This window comes from Rousettus aegyptiacus, unplaced genomic scaffold, assembly GCF_014176215.1.
Source record: "Rousettus aegyptiacus isolate mRouAeg1 unplaced genomic scaffold, mRouAeg1.p scaffold_m13_p_2, whole genome shotgun sequence".
NCBI lineage: Eukaryota > Metazoa > Chordata > Mammalia > Chiroptera > Pteropodidae > Rousettus > Rousettus aegyptiacus.
Window position 1 is genome coordinate 126328063 of NW_023416295.1, and position 20656 is coordinate 126348718.

General features: G+C 44.3%; 2 protein-coding genes across 5 annotated transcripts; both read right to left on the reverse strand.

Moving 5' to 3' along the window:
- Positions 1–25: 25 nt before the first annotated feature.
- Positions 26–4213, reverse strand: SUOX (sulfite oxidase). Its single transcript, XM_016165837.2, has 4 exons — positions 4065–4213; positions 2597–2656; positions 2149–2326; positions 26–1914 (listed from the first exon to the last, which is right to left on the reverse strand). Exons 2-4 carry the CDS (start codon positions 2644–2646, stop codon positions 505–507), a joined length of 1638 nt encoding a protein of 545 aa, XP_016021323.2. The 5' UTR covers positions 2647–2656; positions 4065–4213; the 3' UTR covers positions 26–504.
- A 1853-nt stretch (positions 4214–6066) lies between these two features.
- Positions 6067–20471, reverse strand: RAB5B (RAB5B, member RAS oncogene family). Of its 4 annotated transcripts, XM_036236883.1 has the most exons (7): positions 20347–20405; positions 12140–12258; positions 11061–11323; positions 9853–10004; positions 9464–9586; positions 8841–8934; positions 6067–8584 (listed from the first exon to the last, which is right to left on the reverse strand). In XM_036236883.1, exons 3-7 carry the CDS (start codon positions 11221–11223, stop codon positions 8469–8471), a joined length of 648 nt encoding a protein of 215 aa, XP_036092776.1. In that variant the 5' UTR covers positions 11224–11323; positions 12140–12258; positions 20347–20405; the 3' UTR covers positions 6067–8468. The 4 variants fall into 4 exon arrangements, with proteins under 4 accessions (XP_036092776.1, XP_016021296.1, XP_036092775.1 ...); XM_016165810.2 differs by lacking the exon at positions 12140–12258 and having other exon boundaries at positions 20347–20471; XM_036236882.1 differs by lacking the exon at positions 12140–12258 and having other exon boundaries at positions 20271–20406.
- Between the last annotated feature and the right edge of the window lie 185 nt (positions 20472–20656).

The window sequence follows — 20656 nt, forward strand, 5'->3', positions numbered from 1 at the left end:
AAAAAAATATTTTCTCTTTGTTGAGTTGTAGTTTTAAACAAATGCTTTATTGAAATATTTAGAAAAGTGGAACTATAAGTTGCACCTCTCACAACCCCTGACAACCCAGAGAGGCAACAGAAAGTTGCATATGCACTTTTCATACATATATCCACACACATCTGAAGAATCCAAGAAGAAAAGCAAACTAAGGCTTCAATGGGATAGACATTAGAAGTGGAGGTGGGGTAGGAAGAGAAAATAGTGCTTGTTTCCAGAATTACTATTTCCACTTCTAGCCCCCTGTCCCCACAGCTCTCACCTCCTAGCACAGGATCAGTGGCCAGGAGAGGTGCCTGGGTGGAAATGTGCAATGTGTCTTCCTTTGTGTAGCTTAAGAAGGTATAACGTGATCCAAGAAGTGGATGGAGGAAGAGGTTTTTCTGTGGTAATGAGGCTAAAGGATGAGTGTGGAAAGAGGTTGAAAAGGTGGTTCTGGGGAGTAGATGGTTCCATTTCACCTTCTCATGGGGCAACCCAGACATGGACACGGTGCCAGGCATTGCTGAGCACACCTCGCAAGTTCCAGATTGGGGCCACGGTGTCTGGCTGCACATTGTAGCTGTCATCTACAGCCTTACAAACAATGTTCAATTCCTTTTCCCCAGCTGGCACAGGGGCTTGCAGCTGCCATAGCCGCCAGGCCCAGGCCTTTCCGGGGCGCTGTTCCTTTCCATCCAGTTGAGCCACCTGCCAGGTTAGGCCCCCATCCAGAGATACATCCACCCTGATCACAGCTCTTCCACCACCACTCCATGCATAGCCCTTGACAGTCACCTCCCTTGACTCTATCATCTCCCCATCCTTGGGCTCTGTGATGGCTGACTGGACAGGAAGTTCTTGAATAGATGGAGCTGAGTCAAAATCTACAGTGTCCCAGTCCACAGATGGAGAGAAGCCTTTGTAATCTCGCCGTTGCCAGTGGCTGTGACTTTCCTCTGGTTCCACACTCACTTTGCCCAGCCATTTGACATGTCGGGCACCCACCACACCAGGAACCACCACCCGCACTGGAAAGCCATGGTCACGAGGCAGAGGCTGTCCATTCATCTCATATGCCAGCAGGACCTCAGCTTCAGGGTCCATGGCCCGAGTCAGAGGGATGGATGCACCATAGGCAGTCCCCGTGGGGTCTGAGTCCAGTCCCTCAAAGCAGACATGGGCCTCGTTTTCACAGAGCTGGTGACCAGCTTGGGCTAACACATCACACAGTCGTGCCCCAGCCCAGCGTGCAGTGCTAATGGCACCTGTACTCCACTCCAGACCTCTTACTTCTTTTAACTGACTCATCTCAGAGCGCCGGTTTCCAGCACACTGCAGAGTGACTGTTATCTCGTGCTTAGGGAACTGGTACAAGTCATCCAGGGATAGAGACAGTGAATGACCCCCAGGTGGCCCTACTATATGCAAGCGATAGGTGTCTGGGTCCAGGTTAGGTACAGGCAGATGGTTCCGGGTGAAGAAAATAGGGTTGGGGGTAATGTAGTTTTCTGTCAGTAGCTCAGGGGGAGGCTCTGCATTAAAGGGGCACTGGCTATTGACCTTCAGGGCTGGGTGGCGTATAGGATCATCAGCATAAGGGTCGGAGGTCTTCAAGGTGGAAGGTGCCTTTTCTTCAGGGCTCAGCTCCCCAATCTTGTACTGAGCCAGTATCTCACGCACGTGGGACTGGTTGTGGATGGCGTAGAGGGCCCAGAAGGGCTCTAGAGGTCCCCCGGCTGCTAGCATCAACTTTGATGGCCCCCCTGGGTGTAGACCCACAAATTCTGTGACATCAAAGACCTCAGAGCCCAGGGTCACCCAGATCCTCGTCTCAGGGCTGCTATGGGATTTTACTTCCTCCCTCGTGTATATGCGTGTTGACTCCTGAGCAGCCTGCAGGCAGGGGAGGGGTGAGGCAGAAGGGAACAGAATATTATGAAACCACCATAGCTCTCCCTGAACCAATCCACAAAGTCATGGCCACTGGGAAATGGGGGTAGCAGATTTCATCTCTATAGTGCATGAGGACAGTATCACCCTGGGCTCTGTGGTAACAGCCTGGCTTGAGTGGGGAGCTCACTAGGGTCTCTTTGTTTTGATAGTGAAGTCCTTTCCTTCCCCACTTACCCTGCAATGGTGGTCACGATAGGTCAACACAGCCCCAAGGCCTAGCAGGGCCCCCAAGACTCTCCATCCTCTGGTGCTAGAGTTATCTCCAGAGAAGTAGAGGCTGGGGCACTGGGGCTGAAATGAATCATTTGTAGAGCAGACCTGGATACAGATCTTTGAGGTGGTAGACTTGAGTCTGGAAGAGAAAGAGATCTTAGTAGCACAACTCTGATCAGTGAAGGCCTGGGGTTTACCCCTCCCTGGTTGGCCACTGATTCCTTCAGTTAGAACTTAAGTTTCCCCAGGAATGAGTGGGACAAGTGGGATCTAGCTTTCCTTTTTCTTTCTGGCCACCAACTCATCTATCTTATCTAGCAGATAAGACAAAATGCCATAAAGATACTGGGAGTAGGAGATATGGACTAGGAGACAAGTCTTAGGATGGGGTACCAAGGCCCCAGCCTACCTGCAGGACTGTCTGAGTCCCAGGCCCACAGCTCTGTGCAGCAGCAGCATTGTGGCAGACCTGTAGGAGGAAGATTCCAGGATCAAGATAGAGATTCTTGGGAAGGGATGAAATTAGGACAGTTTGAGGGAACAGATGGGAGGAGACACAGAGGAGGTCAAATGGGGAGACTTCTTTGGTAATAAGGCCAAAGGGTAGGAGTGGGGATCCAAATGGGCCCTTAGAGAAAACCTGGAGCACTTTAGAGAAACTGTGCTGACAGAATGAAAGAGAATGGAGGTGAGTGATTCTTCCAGAATCACCCATCTCCCATCTTTCACTCTCTACTTTGTCCACTACAGAGAACAATATCTGGGGCAAAGGGTCTAAAGAGTAGAAGCCAAATGTGTATTGTCCAGTTTTCTGGTTTATTATTTTTGAAGTCAGGAGCAGACAACTGAGGAGCAGACTGACTTAAACAGGAACAAAAAGGAGAAAAGGGTAGTGGCAGCCTAATGGGGTGAAGGAGCCCAGATTCTGGAGTCTAACTGCTTTGGGTCTGTGAAACTGGCCCTGCCATTAACCATCCCCATTCCCTGGGCAACAAACATACTAAGCCTCTCTGAATTGGCATCCTCATCTATGAAATGAGATCTACCTAGCAGAGCTACTGTGACGAGTAAACAACATTATCTTTGAAGGCCTTTCTCTCCACCTACACTCTCCATTCACCCTTAAAAAATTGAACCTAGCTGGGAACTGAACCCCAACCCAGAGTCCCCACCCCTGTCTATATCACTCCATTTGGCTCAGCAAATTGAGGAGTTAATGGCCAGGGCGTCAGGGGATGGGCTACAGAAGGAAGGTAATTTTTCTGCTTTCTGCCCTGCAGCAGTTTAATCAGAGCACTGAGCAGATCTCTGACCTCAGGAGGCCAAAGTAGGGAGGGGTGAGAAGAGTCCCAGTTATTGATAAGATGTTAAAAGAGAGAGGCAAGCAAAGGAACCATGAGGGAGATAGGAGTAGGAGCAGAGTCTGCATTTTACCCCTGGGTCGTAGGCCCCTCACTCTTCCTCCAACCTGCCCACTAGAACCAGACAGGAGCAGTGCAGGTAGGACTGACCTGCCAGTGAACTCTGTCAGTTCAATGTCCCAGGTTTTGAGAGAGGCAGCCTGCTGCTCCAAAACAGATGCTACCTCCTTGTAAGGGTGGTGGCTCCTCACTCCTCAGGGGCATTTTAGGTGGGATATGTCTAGCTTTGGGGTACAAGTACCTGGTCCCATGCCACACTACCCAGCAGCTGGCACGAGTGTCTTGTAGCAACACCCTCGCCCCAGTAGCACCAGGACAGCGGGAGTGGAGGCGAGTGAGTACTGGCAGTTTTGTTGTCCCTGGGGTTAGGAGCACCCCTGGGTACCAAGGCCCCCGCCATCAACCTCGGTCATCAACTCTTTCTCCTCTTCCCTTTCCCTGGTCCAGAATCCTTACCCTGTTCGACGTCCGCAGAGTGGCTCTTACTTGCTCGGCGCCCGGAGACTGCTGGCGAAGGGGCGGAGCCAGCGCCATGACGTTAAGACTGAGTTAAAGGACCACTCTAGCTTCCTCACTCCCCCTTCGGCTCATTCCCCAACCATAGGCGGGCTGCAGGCCGCCTCCTAGCTGCTGTGCCCGCCTCCTGCAGGCCAAGGGAGGCGGGGCGCCTCTAGGGCTCGAAGCTAAAATGTTTGTTCCATGCAGGCTGGACAAGGAATGGGGCTCTCACAGAAGTCCTGGAAGGAACCCTGGCAGTGGAAGGTGATGAGGACTTCAAAGGTTGGGAGGTGGGAGACTATGAAATGCCCCCGCCCCATCCCTACAGCGGTTCACTGGAGGAAGCTTCGGGATCCAGCCCAACTTTCTCCCAGGCGGTGAAATTTGCCTCTACCCTGTTTTTGACAAACCTGTGTTGCAACTGAAACCGTCCTGTTTGTCTTTTAGGGAAAACAAGGTCAAGCACTTAATTTTCTTATATCCAGGAATGACAGCAGAAACGATGACTAAATAGTGGTTCAAAGACTTTGAGATTCCTTGGGTTAGTTGAATTTTTCCCCAAATTATGGAACACACAACACTGGAATAGACGTCTTTTTTATTTTGCTTAGTTAAGAAAATTTTTAAAAATAGTCGTTTAACAAGTGACATTTAATACCCAAAATTAGGATTATAATCGCTCATAATGTCAGAGTAAAGGACACTAAATCGTTTGCTATTAACCTTTTATTTCGTGAACTGAAAACTTTTGTCATTGGCTGCCTGTGAACTGGGGCCAAACGTATCTACACTGCCCTCTAGAGAAAAGAAGGTTGAGCTACAATCTTACTCACTTCCAGTGAAGGTCTTAATCTTTAATTTGGGAAGATCATTTCCCCTTGCTTTTTGCTCTCTGAAACTGAACTAGAACTTTTATCAGGAATCAAGGAGCCATGGGGGCCGGGGTGGGTACTAAGAAATGTACATAAAGGGGAACTGACACTGAAAAGGTGATTTTGGCTCTAAAGTTTTGGGAAATAGAAAGATTTCCAACTCAACTGTGTACAATTAAATCATTGGAGAGCCCTGACACCAGACCTGTCTTATCAGTCTTAAAAAACAGGCTCAGCCCAAGGAAGTTAGTGACTTTCTAAAGCCATGGGGATAAGACTTCTCACTATTAACACCTCTCTGTGTGCTGCACACATGCTGTGCATAATTGACCTTTAAACCTCAACTTTTATTTTACAGGAGAAACAGGTAGAGAGCAGCTAAGTAACTTGATTGAGGCCACAGCTGGTAAGTTGGCAGGAACAGGACTGGAATGCCAGATCTGACTGGGACCAGTCCTCTTTCCTGTCCTTCAGATTCTTTGGAATTTAAAACTCCTCCTGAAACATACCTAATCTTTTCTCTGTATCATTCCCCCCCCCCCCCGCCACCTACCTCCATGTACAGTAGGAAACAAATACAGATCTAGAAGAAATTTTCCTGTCGGAGTAGAAGTCACATGATCAATCAAAAATGCTAGTTTGGTGATTTTTAAAAACTTTTTTAGGTCACCGTCCCCTTTGAGATACTAATAAGGACCTGCTCCCTAGAGAAATGCACATACATTTTTGCATACTTCAAAGGAGTCGCAAATTCCACCATTCTCCAATCAAAACAACTATCTGCCCAAGGGTCCATAGATACCACCCCTACTCCATATATACATTAAGAGGGCCTAAAAAAAGGCTATGGTCAGTTTATGAGCTCTCTAGTGGCCTTGGAATAAGGGTGATTAAATGGCAATAAAGGGGCTATCTTCCAAATTGAGTTACCTCACTATGAAAGACAAGATTAAAGGGAATAAGGAGGCACCAATATGCAGGGGAGGATGTGTTTCAGATTCAGTAACATTATTGGGTGTCCTTTCTTCCAAATTTCTAGTATCGAACAGACAAATAACAAAAAAAAAAGAAAAGAAGCAACACTCCAATTCACTTTTTTTCCTTTTTTACTTATATTAAATACATCGGTAAATCAGCAGTCGCATTGTTACCACGATTGTTATGTTGAAAGAGGAAGAAAGGGGGAAAGAGGCAAATGGTTTCTTAGAAGAAAAAAAAGAGGGACCCTCCCCCCAAAAATAACTGATCAGAAGAAAAAAATGAAAGCTGGGAAATAAAAATTAAGATCCCCAAGCCCAACAGAGCTCAAAGGAAAGTAGAAGGAAGACAGCAGATAGGCCCAGAAGCTAAGGCCAATCCCGTTCCTAAGGGGGCAGGAGAGGGAAGAGGAAACCTGGAGAAATGATTTCCCAGCCCCAAGGCAATGAAACATCTTCATTTCTGCTGCAGGGATAAAGAATTTCATTTCTAGGAGACTTGAGAACCATTCTAGTTCTTCCACTTGTAAAGATGCACGGGGTGCTGTTGGGTGCTGGAAAAGGGGGAAATGTATTTCAGGGCCATGGGAACTAAGGCTGTCCCTATAAAAGAAAGGGAACTGAGGCCCAAGTGGAAGAATCAAAGCTGAATCCTTCAGAATCTCAGCTTCACGGATTTCTCAGCTACTCTGGGACCCTCCCCCCAAAAATAACTGGGACAGAAGGAAGTCTTCAAGCCAAAATGGAAGAAAGCTTCCAATCCTAGGTCACTGAGGCCTTCACTGTCTTACTTCCCCCATTTTCCCAAAACTGTAGCCTGGAATAAGTTTAGAGTTTTCTCTTGCCTTGATGCCGTCCCAAAGAAGGGATGTGAAGAGAGGCTAGACACTGAGAAAGGATCAGCGTCCTCTGGTGATGTGAGATAGTTGTGAAGAACCTTCAGTGCCAGTTCTGTCCACAGGAACAGGTGTTATGCTATGAGGGGGCCACGAGTAGGCCTCTGTGGTGATAGCCCCTAGTGGTATATGGATTAAGCCACTGGTTACATGGGGATGGGGATGGGAATAAGCACGGAGGGACTAAACTGAAGATACTAACAAAGAAGAAATGGGGCCTGATGGGAGGTAGAGAACAGAACAAACTGTACAGTGGGAATAAAGATCATACCTATTTACGGGGAAGTAGAAAAGAATGGTAATGGGTGGATCAAACTGAACATGAACTCCAGGAAAGGAGAGGAAACCCCTCCCTCTTGTCTTACTCTTCTTCACTCCCTACCATGGCCTGTTCTATCCTGAGACCTCTCTCCCGTTGCTTCAGTTAACTCCCCAGGAAAGGCAAACCTATATCCAAGAGCTAGGTTGGCAAGAATGTAGATTAAGAATCAGAGCTGAAGGAAGCTAGCCGTGAAGACTGGGCTTGAGTAGCTGCCACTGGTACTGTTCTCTATAGTCCCTCTCAAAATCTCATATACACCTCAGATTCCATTTAATTAAAAAGGTGAGAGGGCAGGTAAATCAATCAAACCCCCCATAAAACAAGTATCCCAACTGAACTACCATCAATTAAAGTGCAAACTGCAAGGGGCTATAGTGGCTAGGGCTGAGGCCGTCTAAAGGCCAGAGAGAAAAAAATGCATACATATAAATCAGAGGATGGGTATCAGAAACAGCTCCCTCCCCCAATTAGATCACAGCAGAACCAAAGATGCAGGCAACCAGTGAAAATTCTTTGGAGGACTCTGGGGTCCGGAGTCTCCTCCACTATGGGGGAGACACTACCTAAAGAGGCTAGTGAAGGGAAACTAGGCCTCCAAACTAGCATCTCCACCTCCACCCAGTTAGCTAACAACACAACTCCCACCTGATGCCTGAGAGCTTGCCTTCCCATTCTTACTCTACCTAAAAACACCCTCCACAAGGCCAACTCATGGATATCGCGGTGCTGTTAAATATGAGGAACTCCAATAAAACCAAAAAGGAAATCTTTCCTTACTCCCTCATGCTCCGTGCCTTACTCTCCCCCAGGGCCCTTACTGTGACTGAATTGGAAATCTCCTTCCTCAGTTCCTGGGTTCACCACCTTCTCCATCCTGGGGAGAGGAGAAAAGGGGATCATGAACTGGGATTGACCAAAAGCAGAAGGAGAAGGGGCAGGAGACCAAAAAAAAAAAAAAAAAAAAAAAGTTTTCTGAAAAAACGGGGAGGAGGAAAGATAAGTAGGTCACTGTCTTGCACCTATAATACAAAGTGAAGAAAGTTTGTTTTGGAAGGTAAGTCCTGGGGGATCTGACCCCAAGCCCCAGAGTAGGGGTAGGAGACCAGTGGCAACAGCTGCCTGGTGTTGGTTGCTGAAGCGTTAAAAAGTGCCATGACGGAGCTGTCAGGAGGCAGCCCTTGGGAGCCAGGGCTCAGTGTGCTGTTACCGTAGGGGCTGTGTGCTGAGGGGTGGGAATAGAGGTTACTTCTTAGCTCTCGTGCTAGCTCCACACTTGTTTGCTGCTAGCCACCCCCTCAGTTGCTGCAACACTGGCTCTTGTTCTGCTGGGACTGCTCATGGAGATCCACACCTCGGCTTCGGCCTGCTGCACCGCCCAGATTCTGGGGTTCACTCTTTGGCAACTTCTTAGCTAGAGATAAAAAAAAGAAGGGAACAAAACATGGAAGATTTTACGTATTCACCCTCTGGACTATTGGGTGAAGGAGAAATAAAGGGAAATCGAAAATGTGAGACATCAAAAGAAATGTTCTGAAGAGGAGAGAGTTCACTGTAAACTACATTAAAGATGAGGGGGCTCAAGCTGCAGCCAAAGGATGGAGGTCACAATGGAAAGTGAAGGTATTTCTATCCCAAAGTTTTCACAAGAGGAGATAGTGAGACCTTACCTATTGCCAGGAAGAGATCATTCACGTTCATAGCTGTCTTGGCTGAGGTCTCCATAAACAATAAGCTGTTGTCATCTGCATATGCCTGTGCCTCCTGTAAGGGGTGGGGTGTAGTAATGCTTAGAATGTAGGGAAGAAAACAAGTATTGCCTTTCCACTCCCACATAGCACCAGAGCTAAGCAATATCTAGGTTCCCTTCCCTTAATTGCTTCTCTGAGCCAGCTGGCCCTGGACCCATGTTTTGGTGACAGCTCCTTCCAGGATAACCCATGGTCTAGATGTCTTAATGCAACAAACAAGAAAGTAGGTTGGTTAGGGGTATTTGGGTTCTGACACTTGAATAGTCCCTTACCTCAAATTCCATTGCTCCCTCCTTCCTGTTTCCACATTGGTACCCCCAACAGTTGGTACTCCCTACCCCTCTGCTCTGGAATTTTCTTGACTCCTCTAAAATCTCCTGGCTGTCATTAGGGTCACACTGTTGCTGTATTTAACATGATGCAGAACTAGGGAATGAGATGATGACTGTCCTCAGATGAGGTTTCCAGAGAGGGCAGGTTTGGACAAAAAGAGGTCCCAAGCACAAGGGAGTGTTAGAGAGGGACTCTATGGGCCATCTTACTTCATACTCCACCACACGCTTGTTGGCCAGATCAGCTTTGTTCCCTGCCAGGGCAATAACGATGCTAGGACTGGCCTGTCGCTGTAGTTCCTTTACCCATGTCTTCGCTCGGGCGAAGGTTTCCTAGGAAAATATGAGGAAGAAAATGTTTGGGCTGGAATGACTAACAATCCAGGCCCATCACCTTCAAAGTCCCAGCTCAAAACTCAACTCTTCTCGGCAGTCTTCCCTCACTACCACCACCTGTCTGTTAAAGTTCATTACCTCTGTATTCTCAGCACTTGGAAGCATAACTTGTACTCTTATTTTTGCTTTATCAAGAACCTGTTTTCTCTACCCCACCTAATTCCTATAAATAAAAGCAGGGATAATCTTCTCAAACCACTTACCTGATTAGTAATGTCATAAACCACAATTGCAGCTTGGGCACCTCTGTAGTACATGGGGGCCAAGCTATGGTATCGCTCCTGCCCAGCTGTGTCCCAGATCTCAAACTTGACTGTTGTGTCATCTAGGCAAACAGACTGGGTGAGGAAGGCCGCTATGGATGAGAGAATAGAGAAGTGGTAAATGAGAGGATGAGTGGGAACACCTCCCCTCTCCCCAATATCTTCATTCTTAGTTTAAGACCAGTCACAACCCGGGCCATTCAGCTACAAGAAAAGATTTAGTGTTCTCATATATAGGTCCTAGAACGAAGGTTAAGACTGCTTGGCTAAGCCCTTCCTGCCAGAAGTTTCTCTAGCTAAGGAATGGGTACACATCATAAATTATGAGATTGAAAGAACTGGCACTCACACCAGAGTCATCCCTCTTCTAACCAAATTAGAAGAATAAGAGGTAATGACATAGATAATAAGCTTCAGATAAAAGTCACATCAAGATTTGATTAGAAGATTTTAAAGCTTGATGGGAAGTCCCACCATTATCAGTGTTATTTGGCTGTTACTTTTTCCATATAATCTCCTGCTGGTCTAAGAACACATTTCCAAGGTGACTAGTAAAAGTGGAGAAGTAGTAATGTGAGAGTTCTTATAAAAGATGCTTTATTGAATTAGTGAGTAGTGGCAGGAAGAAGGTAGCAAAGGTGGGAAAGGCAGATGCTCTTTATCTTTTGTATTTAGTTTCAGTCTCTATTTTACCAGATATGTGCATTAGAATCATCTAAGAAACTTTTCCAAAGATACATGCTTACGCTTTTGCCAGCCTCACCCTACCTCCAATACTAATCAGTAGACCTAGGGTAGGGCCCAAGCATGCATAGGATGAAAATGCTCTCCAGACGATTTTGATGCGATCTTTGATTACAAATCACTGTTCCAAACCAACCCTGCTCAAGCTGACACTAAACTGAACTTCACTGAGATTAAGAATGGGAGAAGACAGATAAAAAATTAGTGATTTTATTGGTGTCCAAAGTTCAACCTTTCTTATTTTCTTCTACCTGTTTTTTGGCATTGTGGCAGCTTTTTTCTGTTTTATAAAGGATTTCTATTCCAGGGACCTAAGAGGGCCAGCTTCACAATCAGGTCCCTATATCATCCTTCAAAAGCCTTACTAAAAAGCAGTGAAGCTCTTCTTTCCCTGAGATACTTACCTCCAATGGTACTCTCCTGGTACTCATGGAACTGCCCTTTGACAAAACGTAATACCAGGCTAGACTTTCCTACTGCAGATTCACCCAGCAGGACCAATTTGAACTGGCATATTTTGCTGGCCTGGGGCTGCCCATTGGGCCGGGCTGTGCTTCTGCTGGTCATGGCTAGATTATCAGAGTGGGAAAGGGTAGAGGGAGGGGGATGCCACAAAGCGGCAAAGGGGGGAGGGGGAAGGGGAGGGGACTGCCAGGCTTCAACAGTCCTGCAAGAAAAAAAGTGGGCAAAATTAAACACAGGGCCATTATAGCTACAATCACATTTTAGACAAGGGATAGAATTTCCATTTCTTTGCTCCCATGAAGATTTAACTCTTGTAATCACCCACCATTAAAAAGGTTACACCACTGATAGAGTCCCAGGCAGCAGTCAGTGGGTAAGAGTGGGGAACAATAAAGTAAGAACTGCATTTGAAGTAGAGTTTGCCCTACCACATAATACCCCACTGTCAAGGGAGCTGAAATGGAGAGATTGAAAATTGTCTCAAAGAACTTTTTAATCTCCCATTAATTCTTCACTGGGTCTTCAAAAAAACAAATTGACCAACTTTTAGTTGGCCTGAAGAACACCCAGATTCATCCACAAGTACCCTAGAGATCCCCAGTATTGCCTTAATATAATGAGGCTGTCCTTCCCCCCTCCTCTTCTTTTTCTAGCTTTCAAAATGAGAGATTCACTCTAAGGGTGTAGGTTAAGGCACCTCTCCTAAGAGTAGAGGGGTAAGCTGTCTGGTTCTGTATCTTTCATATATGACCAGTCTTTGTGACATTTCTGAAAATCTATCCTTTCTAATTTCTGGTCAAAAGTTAATAGAGAAACACAATCAAGAGACCACATTCTGTGTCAACTCTTTCACTTTTTCTGCCACTTCTCCATGTCTGAAAGTCAAGTCTAAGAGTCAGTAGGCTTGACCTGCTTTCAATTTGCAGGTGTCTTCTTGGTACTTGGGATTAGATTGCCCTCTACATTAAATGGGCCTAACAGCTGTAACTCTCCAAATTAGAGGCAGAGAAAGATGTACCTTCTAAACACATGCAGGAGTCTCCAGAGGATGGTGTAGGGGATAAGTCTTCAAGCAATAAATATTTGATGAAAGAATAAACTGAACCACCTTCTCTACCTTCCAAGAGGCTAGGAAAGCTGGTGGTGGAGGAGGAGACAGAAAGAGAGAAATTGGGACTTTGGAAATCTAATCATCCAAACCTGAATATATTTCATCATCCTGACTTTGAGGGGAAAGGAACTGAGATTTAAAGAAAAGTGAGCATGATCTGAGTGTGCAAACCTCTCTCTAAAACCTAAGCATTGAGTTGTAGTTTGCTTGTTCAAATTCATGTTTCCCTTCTCCCGGATTGATTCTAGTGACTCCACAAACAACATACTCTACAGTATATGTGGGAAAACATTATTTTGTCATATAGCAAGTTGCTCTAGAGTCAAATCGGGATTAAAAATCTCTGCAGTCCTAGTAAAGACAGAAGAGACAGTAAAGATAGTAAAGGCAGAAAAATTATACAGGAGGTACTACAGAGGAACAAAGGCTGTGGACTCCAATTCACTGGGTTTATTTTCTGCTTACTAGCTGTGAAACTCTGGGCAGGTTACTAAATTTTATCTGTGCACTTATCTTATTTGTATACCGGATAATAGCCTTTTGAACAGCTGCTTCATAAGGTTGCTGTGGGGATTAAATGAGATAATATATATAAAGAACTTAAGTATTTGACATAAAGTACTCAAATGACTATTAAGCTACTAATCATTATTAATATGACTGAAAGAAAATTTCTCTGCCTGAGCCTTACCTTCTACTTTTATAAACAGGAAAAATACCTATCTCATAGAGTGGCTATGAGGATTAAATGAAAGGTGTATTTAGCATAGTGCTAATAAATAAGATAGGTATTGTTATTTAGTGGCCCTGACAGAAAGATCAATTTAATATACTATAGTATATTCAGTATTCATTATCAATATATTCCTAAAAAGCAGCCATGATATGAAAGAGGTAGAGAAAAAGCAAAAGTGTAAAGAGAAAGTTAGCAGAGGAATGAAACAGAAGTGAGAACACAGAAAAGTCTCAAAGTAGACTAAAGTAAGACTGAGGAGTGGAACAAATCACTCCAATCCTATTGGGTATTCTGTAGTTCCCTAGGCCAATGAGTCCTAAGAATCCAGATACATATGTGCTGTTTTGTGATGAAGTTGTCACTGATCTATGATGAAATGATAAAAATAAAGATGATATAGCAAGTCTTTTATAGAGCTAAATTTATTCAATTTAAAAGTTTCCTTTATAACAAGATTTCTAACTTTTCTTTCTTAGAATCAATTTTTTCTCAAAGATAAATATATGTATTACATGAAAAAAAGCTTCTAAGACCTATGGTGACGTATACTTAAAAAAACCGTTGGAACAAAATACATGGCTTGGTCCTATTTCAGTAAAATAAAATTCTGCATAGAAAAAGGTATGGAAGGATACACAGTCATCTGTTAGTACTGGTTACCTCTGAGGAGAGCTGGGTTGAGGAAAGGGTATGTAAAAGATTCCTATTTTTCATTCTGCATAATTTAACAGGAAATATATTTTCAAAAATAGTTTTCTAAACAATTTTTTTTTTAATGGTGTTGATAGGCAGTAGTAAGCTTTCTAAATATCCTTACCTGGAAAAAATAAAACACCTTACATTTAAATTAACGGGTCCATGAAATCCAAAATTCTGGTAACCAATACTGTAAGAATCAGTATTAACTTCTTAACCAGTGTCACAGTTCTTTCGCTGTTTTCATCCTCAAACCTTTAGAGCAGTGTTTCTCAAACTGGCTCTAAGCCAATAACGACCTTGCAATCACTTGGTAGATCATGATAAGAATATTCAAAAAAAAAAAAAATTAAGTGTACTGCAAATAGTAGGGATAAGAATAATTTTGTGAAAACAATTAGATGCAAAAACAAATTTTGTTAAGGATGAGTTGTGAACAAAAAAGTTTTAAAAACACTGCTTTGAAGAGGCTTGACACTGAAAGATAGGTTAGTGGGGATGGGAGGAAGTCTCTGGCCAACCTATTGGTCATGGTTAATTTTACTCCTAGATGAACTTAAGTTGAGGGCTGAGTGTAGCTCTCCAGAGGTCACAGGATTCTTGAACCCTGCTACTAAAGGTATGGAACAGTTATGAAAATGGAAAGCCAAACAAGACAGACAGTCCTGTATAGTGGCAAGGGCTCCAGAATCGGGCAAGCCCGAGTTCTAGTCTCTGCTTTGACAGTTAACCCACCATGACCTTAGGCTATTCACTCCCTTCGCCTTTCTGAGTTTCGGTTTCCTTATCTATAAGAATTGGGGGGTGGGGAGTTGGGGGGAGACAGGTGAAAGCAGCAAAGAACAGAATTTGAATTCAATTCCAAAGTTCTGGGTACATTTAAGAAATGTTTTTCTTAGGGCTTTCTCAGCAATTGTGAGGACAAATTATTTTTAAAAACATGTTTATATGGCACTTTATATTCACTGTTTAATAGAGAAAGAGACTAAGCCATCATAAAACTCTACATTAAAATAGAAAATAAATGACACAATAGGAAAAAAAAGCTATAGATGATGAGTTCATCAAGTTTCTCTAGGTGACATACATATACTACACTCCTAAGAAACAACAGGAAAGTTAATAGATTTTTCAATTTATTCTCTCACATTTTTATCTGTTTTGAAGCATGTGATCCAATGGGTAGAACATTAAGCCTCAAAGTTACTAACTCCACAAAAGGAAAACACGGGAGATAAATGGGCTGAATTGTCATAGGCAAACCCATTACTTTAGGTCTGGGAAAACAGTAGGAATTGGGGGAGTATGAAGACAGCAAACAGTCACAGACACACTCTGCGTTGCAAAGCCCTTGTCACTAACCCCACAGAAGCTAACTCAAACCAGAGTTCAGACATGATCAGCAAACTTTCCTGCTACTAAGCAACCTTGGATTATTTTGGGTTAGTAACTGTTGGGTTAGAAAAGACTACCTCCAACCCCAATGTGTCATCTTCAGTATGTCCCACCTTCCATTTTCACAGTAATCGCTGCCTATCTCTGTGCCTTGATCTTTAATCCCAACATGTTTATAAGGGTATCATATTTTTTATACAATAGCCAGACTTTCAAAAGATCAGGGGTAAAGAAATGAAATAATACATACAGATTCAATTGATTTCTCTCCTATTTTGTGGTGATTTTTTTTGCCAAGAGCTGACAGTGGGCAAATGATCCATTCAAAGGCAAAGAATAAACCATAGCCAACCAGCCAAGTGGTGTGATGATTATTACCTTCAAATGTGAGGCAAAAAAAGTGGGGGGGTATTTTTTCAGCCCTTTCAGTTCAGAAAAGAATCAGATTTAACTTCCTTCAGAAGAGCAACTCTGCAAGAATGGCTTATCAAATGAGCATTAACTAGGGAAGACAGGGGCTTGACCGTGACATCAGCCCATTGGGATGGTGGGGAGGAAGGTGACTGGGCAAGTTCTTTAGTGTGGACAGCTCTTCCAGCATTGCAGAAAAGTATGAAGAGAGAAGATTTCCCAGCCTGCCAGACCCAGCTAGAGCAAGACTCCATTCCTCAGGCCTCCTTCCACTTCGTAGCTTTGAGTCTCTATACCAACTACATATGAAGCCTCTGGAAGTCTATTACCTATCAACAGAGACTGAGTTCCAAGGATAGGACCACTGAGGTGTAGCTCACTCCAAAATGTCAGCCCCGTAATGTCAGTTTGCCAGATAAGAGGGAGTCTAGATGTCATCTAGTCCAATCTGTATTTCATAGCTGAGGAAACCAAAGCACATAAAATTAATCAACTTGCCAGGTGTTAACATACAGACAGCTATCGCACAGCTGCTTAGTAGCAAATCTTCTAGTAAGTACTCCTAATCAGTTACTCTTGCTACTGTTTTACTGCTGTACCTCTTAAGAAAGCAGGAGATGCAGAACTCTAAATTGAACTTGAAGAGGACACCAGGACAGGAATAAGAGCTTAGATTAGAGTTTCTCCCTCTCTGTTCAATTTAAATAAGTACTTCCTTTGGGACTAAAAAGTTAGGAAGACCTAGGCCTTCCCTGGGAACTGGGATCCTGTCCCATATCCTTCTGACAAAAGGACTCACTCATTATTATGTCTCTCTAGAAGGTCTTGACCAGCCCCTGCCAGGACAGCTGAAAGAAGCAATTTAATGGAAGGCAATAAAAAAAGTGGTAATTTTTGCAGGATTAATGTGAGAAATTTACTGAGTAGGAACAATAGGGCAGAAGTCAGTAAACATCAACTTTCCAACTTTTAGACCCCAAATTACCAAAATCTTGAATTGAGAGTTCCATTATTTGGCTCAGCTCTTTCATTGTGTTGATCCCATGTTAATCAACGAGTCACTGGCTTAAGTGAAAGTCTTCTGCTTCCCCCACTCTTTCCCTTATATTTCCCTAAGAGGCAAAAAGCATAGTTCTCTCTTATCAGCACGGTAGTACAAATTCCCTATTATTGACCTCCAAAAGATTGGAATGTCTTTCCCCACCTCGTCTGTCCAGCAAACTCCTAACGTATCTTTTAAGGCCAAGCTCAAATGTCACCTTTTCTGTGAAACTACCCAATTACCCTCTTACCCCAGCAGTATTTATCATTGCTTCCTCTGGGATCCCATAGTACTAAGACTGTATTTCTATAACAGCATTTTATTATAAGTTAATTGTTTGTGTCTGTCTTCTCTGCTAAACTATGAACTTCTCAAAAAGTGTGACTATTTTTTATGTCATCTTGAATCTCCAGAGCAGAGCACAATGACTGATCCCTAGTAGGTGTTCATTAAATGCTCCCCTAAATTAAGACCAAAGCAATCCTGCTTCCTTCTTCCATTCACTCCTCCCTCCCCTTGCATGCCATCTAGAGATCTCACTAGGATCCATTCGGGAATGTTTTTAATAGGCCTTAGAGAACCAATTCTCCCCCTGACCTCTTTGTGATTTCCCTTGGATGGAGGGCCGCTTTGGGACCCAGCCCATTAGGTACTGTTGCAACTCACATGGGCTAACTGCTTTTCCTGTCACCCGTTACTATGCCTCAGATGGCCTAATCATACCCAATATGCGGCCCTCTTACCCTAACACTGAAGCAACTGTGGCTAAATACAAATGTTCCTGAATTTTCAGGTGATAGTAAATGCTCAAAAAACTTTGGGTCATTCTATTAATTCCTGAACTTGAGAAAGAAAAGAAAAAGAAAATTATAACACCACAGAACTTGAGGCACTCTGATAAGGTACCCATGTCTGTAAAAAGAAGCTACAACCTGGTCTAGAAATCTGCACAGACTTTGCTCACCTGGATGACTCCTTCCTCAGCTCAGTTACTGTTCAGTCAATGACTACATCTTTCCTTAAACACTCTTGGGAAGTGGGAGTGTATTGAGTAGGGCTTTAAGGTATTCTAGAGGACTGTTGCATTTCCTTATTTTAGGTTCACTGTCTCACATTTTGGTTACTTTCCGATCTGAAATGCTTTAGGAATAAGAGCTACACACTTGCTTCTCCTACCCTAGCCACTTCAGAAGTCAAATTCATATCGAAGCAAACTAGAGCAATCTTTCCTCCTGAGCAAAATAAAAGTCAGAAGATATAAGGTATGACAAGGGCAATGGCAAAGCCCTCTTCTCCAAATACATTTTTGTAACTCCAGGCTTATGTTTGAAAGTCTATACTGATAATCCACTCCTTAGCTCCCAGTTATGAAACAAAAAAGATTTAATACTTTGAGTATTTGTTATTTACACCTTAATATGGAGAAATTTCAGATTGTTTCTTAAAGTTAGGCTTAAATGGGAAGGTAGAAATAAAAAAAAAAAACGTAGAGAAAGGTACAGGATACCAGCAGGATGTAGAAAATGGCAGTCTAGAGGATTAAAACGTTCTCCCTCCCCAATTTTGTCTAGGACTGGCTTTGCAGAAGAGAAAAATAAAAATACCTGATGGTACTGTACAAAGGCTTAGGCACATTAGAGGTCTTCTAAAGCCAGTAAGGACAAATTCAATTAATAAGGTGGTAATATAAAATGTCCCAGCTGTACTGAGGTTTAGAGGACAATCAATTTCAAATCTAGAGAGACTTGGGAGTTGCTTATAGAAAGATACGAGGGGTTCTTAGGAGAACCAACATCATCTTTTGAGATAATGAATGGACAGTCATATAATCTAAACACACAGAGACCATGAACCAGAAGATGGAGGTCTCAAATTCCTTGCGTTAGCAGAGAGATGCCAATAGTTCTCCTAAACAATGATTCACCTTAATTTTTCCTTCCTGCCCATAAAAAAGTTGGGCTATCTATTTAGGCATTTCCTAAGATACCCAGTGTGCAACTGGTGTGTGTGTGTGTGTGTGTGTGTGTGTGTGTGTGTGTGTGATGGGGAATAACTCAGAGTATAGCTCTCTACTTGTCGGTATTTGATAGAAGACAAAATGAACTGTGAAAGGAGCACAATAAATTACAGAGTATCATCCAAGAAGGGAAAACTGTAAAAAGAATGAGACCAGAGTTTGGTGGTAACATGAAAACAGAATTGCTTTTGGTGGCACATCCTCCAAAGCAAAGCAAGATTAGTCTGATCTGCTGTCTATCTCTGACCTTTCTGGATTAAATATAATGAGTGACGTATGTGTGGGAGGATTTACACTTTTTACACTTTTGTATATTTAAAAATATGTAAATATCATTTTTGAAATTAAGAAGATGTAGTTATAAAATACATTGGTATAAAAGGAAAAAGGAGGAAGTATAATAAGGGAATATCCAATAAGTTCCAACCTATGGGGGCCTAAAGAGGTCAGCAGATCATTAAAAATATATGGGAGGAGGGATCTCCTGTGCCTTATTAATCCATCTTCCTTTTCTCTACTCACCACCTCCTTCCCCCAGTGCCTTACTGTTTACTATTTCTATAGCAAAGAAACCTGGGCTCCTGAAAAAGTAGACAGAGAAGGTTGATGCCAACCTTCTGGAATAGAATTTCTCTCTTCCCCAAATCCCTTCCTCAGTGATATCACCTCCTCTTTCCAGGTTTGGTTCCATCTAATCATTACCTGTCCAGGAAAAACCCAAGTCTAAATCCCACAAAAGTTTCACCAACTATGGTCAGAAGATCCCATGGTGGCTGGGGAATCCCTAAGTCTCTTTCTAGTGCAGATAATAGAGAAAGCTGATTCTCCACTTCCAGGTCAGAGATATGGTATCCACTATAAACCACATTATTAAGTGAGAAAACAAACTTCCCCCAAATCCGACTTCTTAGCTCCTTTACAGGACTGCAAACTAAACAGGCTGAGGCTGGTACGAAGAAACAGAGAGACTGCACCCTAAATGAGCTGAGGCCAAGGGAAAGTGTAGGGGTCGAGTTTGGGACAGCAAAGTCACAGAAAAAAAAAATCACTTTTGTCTTCATTGGCTACCGTGGGAATATCAGAAACCCTAAAATTACCACTTTTCAACACTAATGGGAACAAGAGTGAGTCCTCCCAAATCCCGGAGCCTCCAGCCCAACATCGAGCATTCGCAAAGCTCCCATAAGTGATACTAGGCCCTGCTTCCATTTCCCCAACTACTTTAGCCTTGTAGATTAGGAAAGCTTTCTTCGTTTGCCTCAGTTCTCCCTCACTGAGCCCAAATCATTCTCTCAGCTCAAGTCTGGGACACCCTAGTTATTTTTTAATAGTCACTTTCTCTTAAAAAGAATGCCTCTTACCCAACCAAGAACCTTTCTGGGGCCCTTCCAATTAGGCATCTCTAGAGAGAGCCCCAGCCGCGGATACCCTCGGGTCCCGGGCGTCAGGGCTGACCCCTCCTCATCTCCCGGCAGATGGGCTTACCTCACCCGCTCCCCGGCCCTTTCCCCCAGCTCCTCCCTCTCAGCGCTGCTCAATGAGGCCTGCCCCAGCCCTCACACCAGCCCCGGGGTTCGCGCACCGGCCGCCGCTTGGCCGCCGGCCCGACCCGGCCTCACCAACTTCGGAATCCCAGCCCGCCAGGCCCCCTCCTCAGCGCCCCCAATAGGCCTGTCGGGGCCCGACCCCCTTCTCCTGTCTCCAATGGGCCACTCTAACCCCCGCTGAGGCCCACACCCGCCTCTGCTCTCAGGCCAAGACGCTCTCCTCTCCCGGGAGCCTTCGCCCCTGCCTTCTGGGCTCCATCAGCCGGGTACCTGGGGCTCCGTCTCCCCCGTCGGGCCCAAGCCTGTGTCGAACAGACAAACAGCTGCAGCTCAACCAAACCCTCCTGCCCCTCCTCCTCCTCCTCCTCGCCTGGGGCGGGGGCCCCGGCCAATAGTACGATTACCCGCCTACCATCAAGGGTGGGCTCTGTGTTCAGGGATCCGCCAATCCTGGGGGGAAAGGCGGGTCTCTTTCGGCGCTGTCACCAACGAGGACGAGCCAGAGACCGGACAGGCGGGGCCCCAGGCCAATATGGAGAGGGAATCCTCGAAGATGGACGGGATAAGGAGCCATTGATGA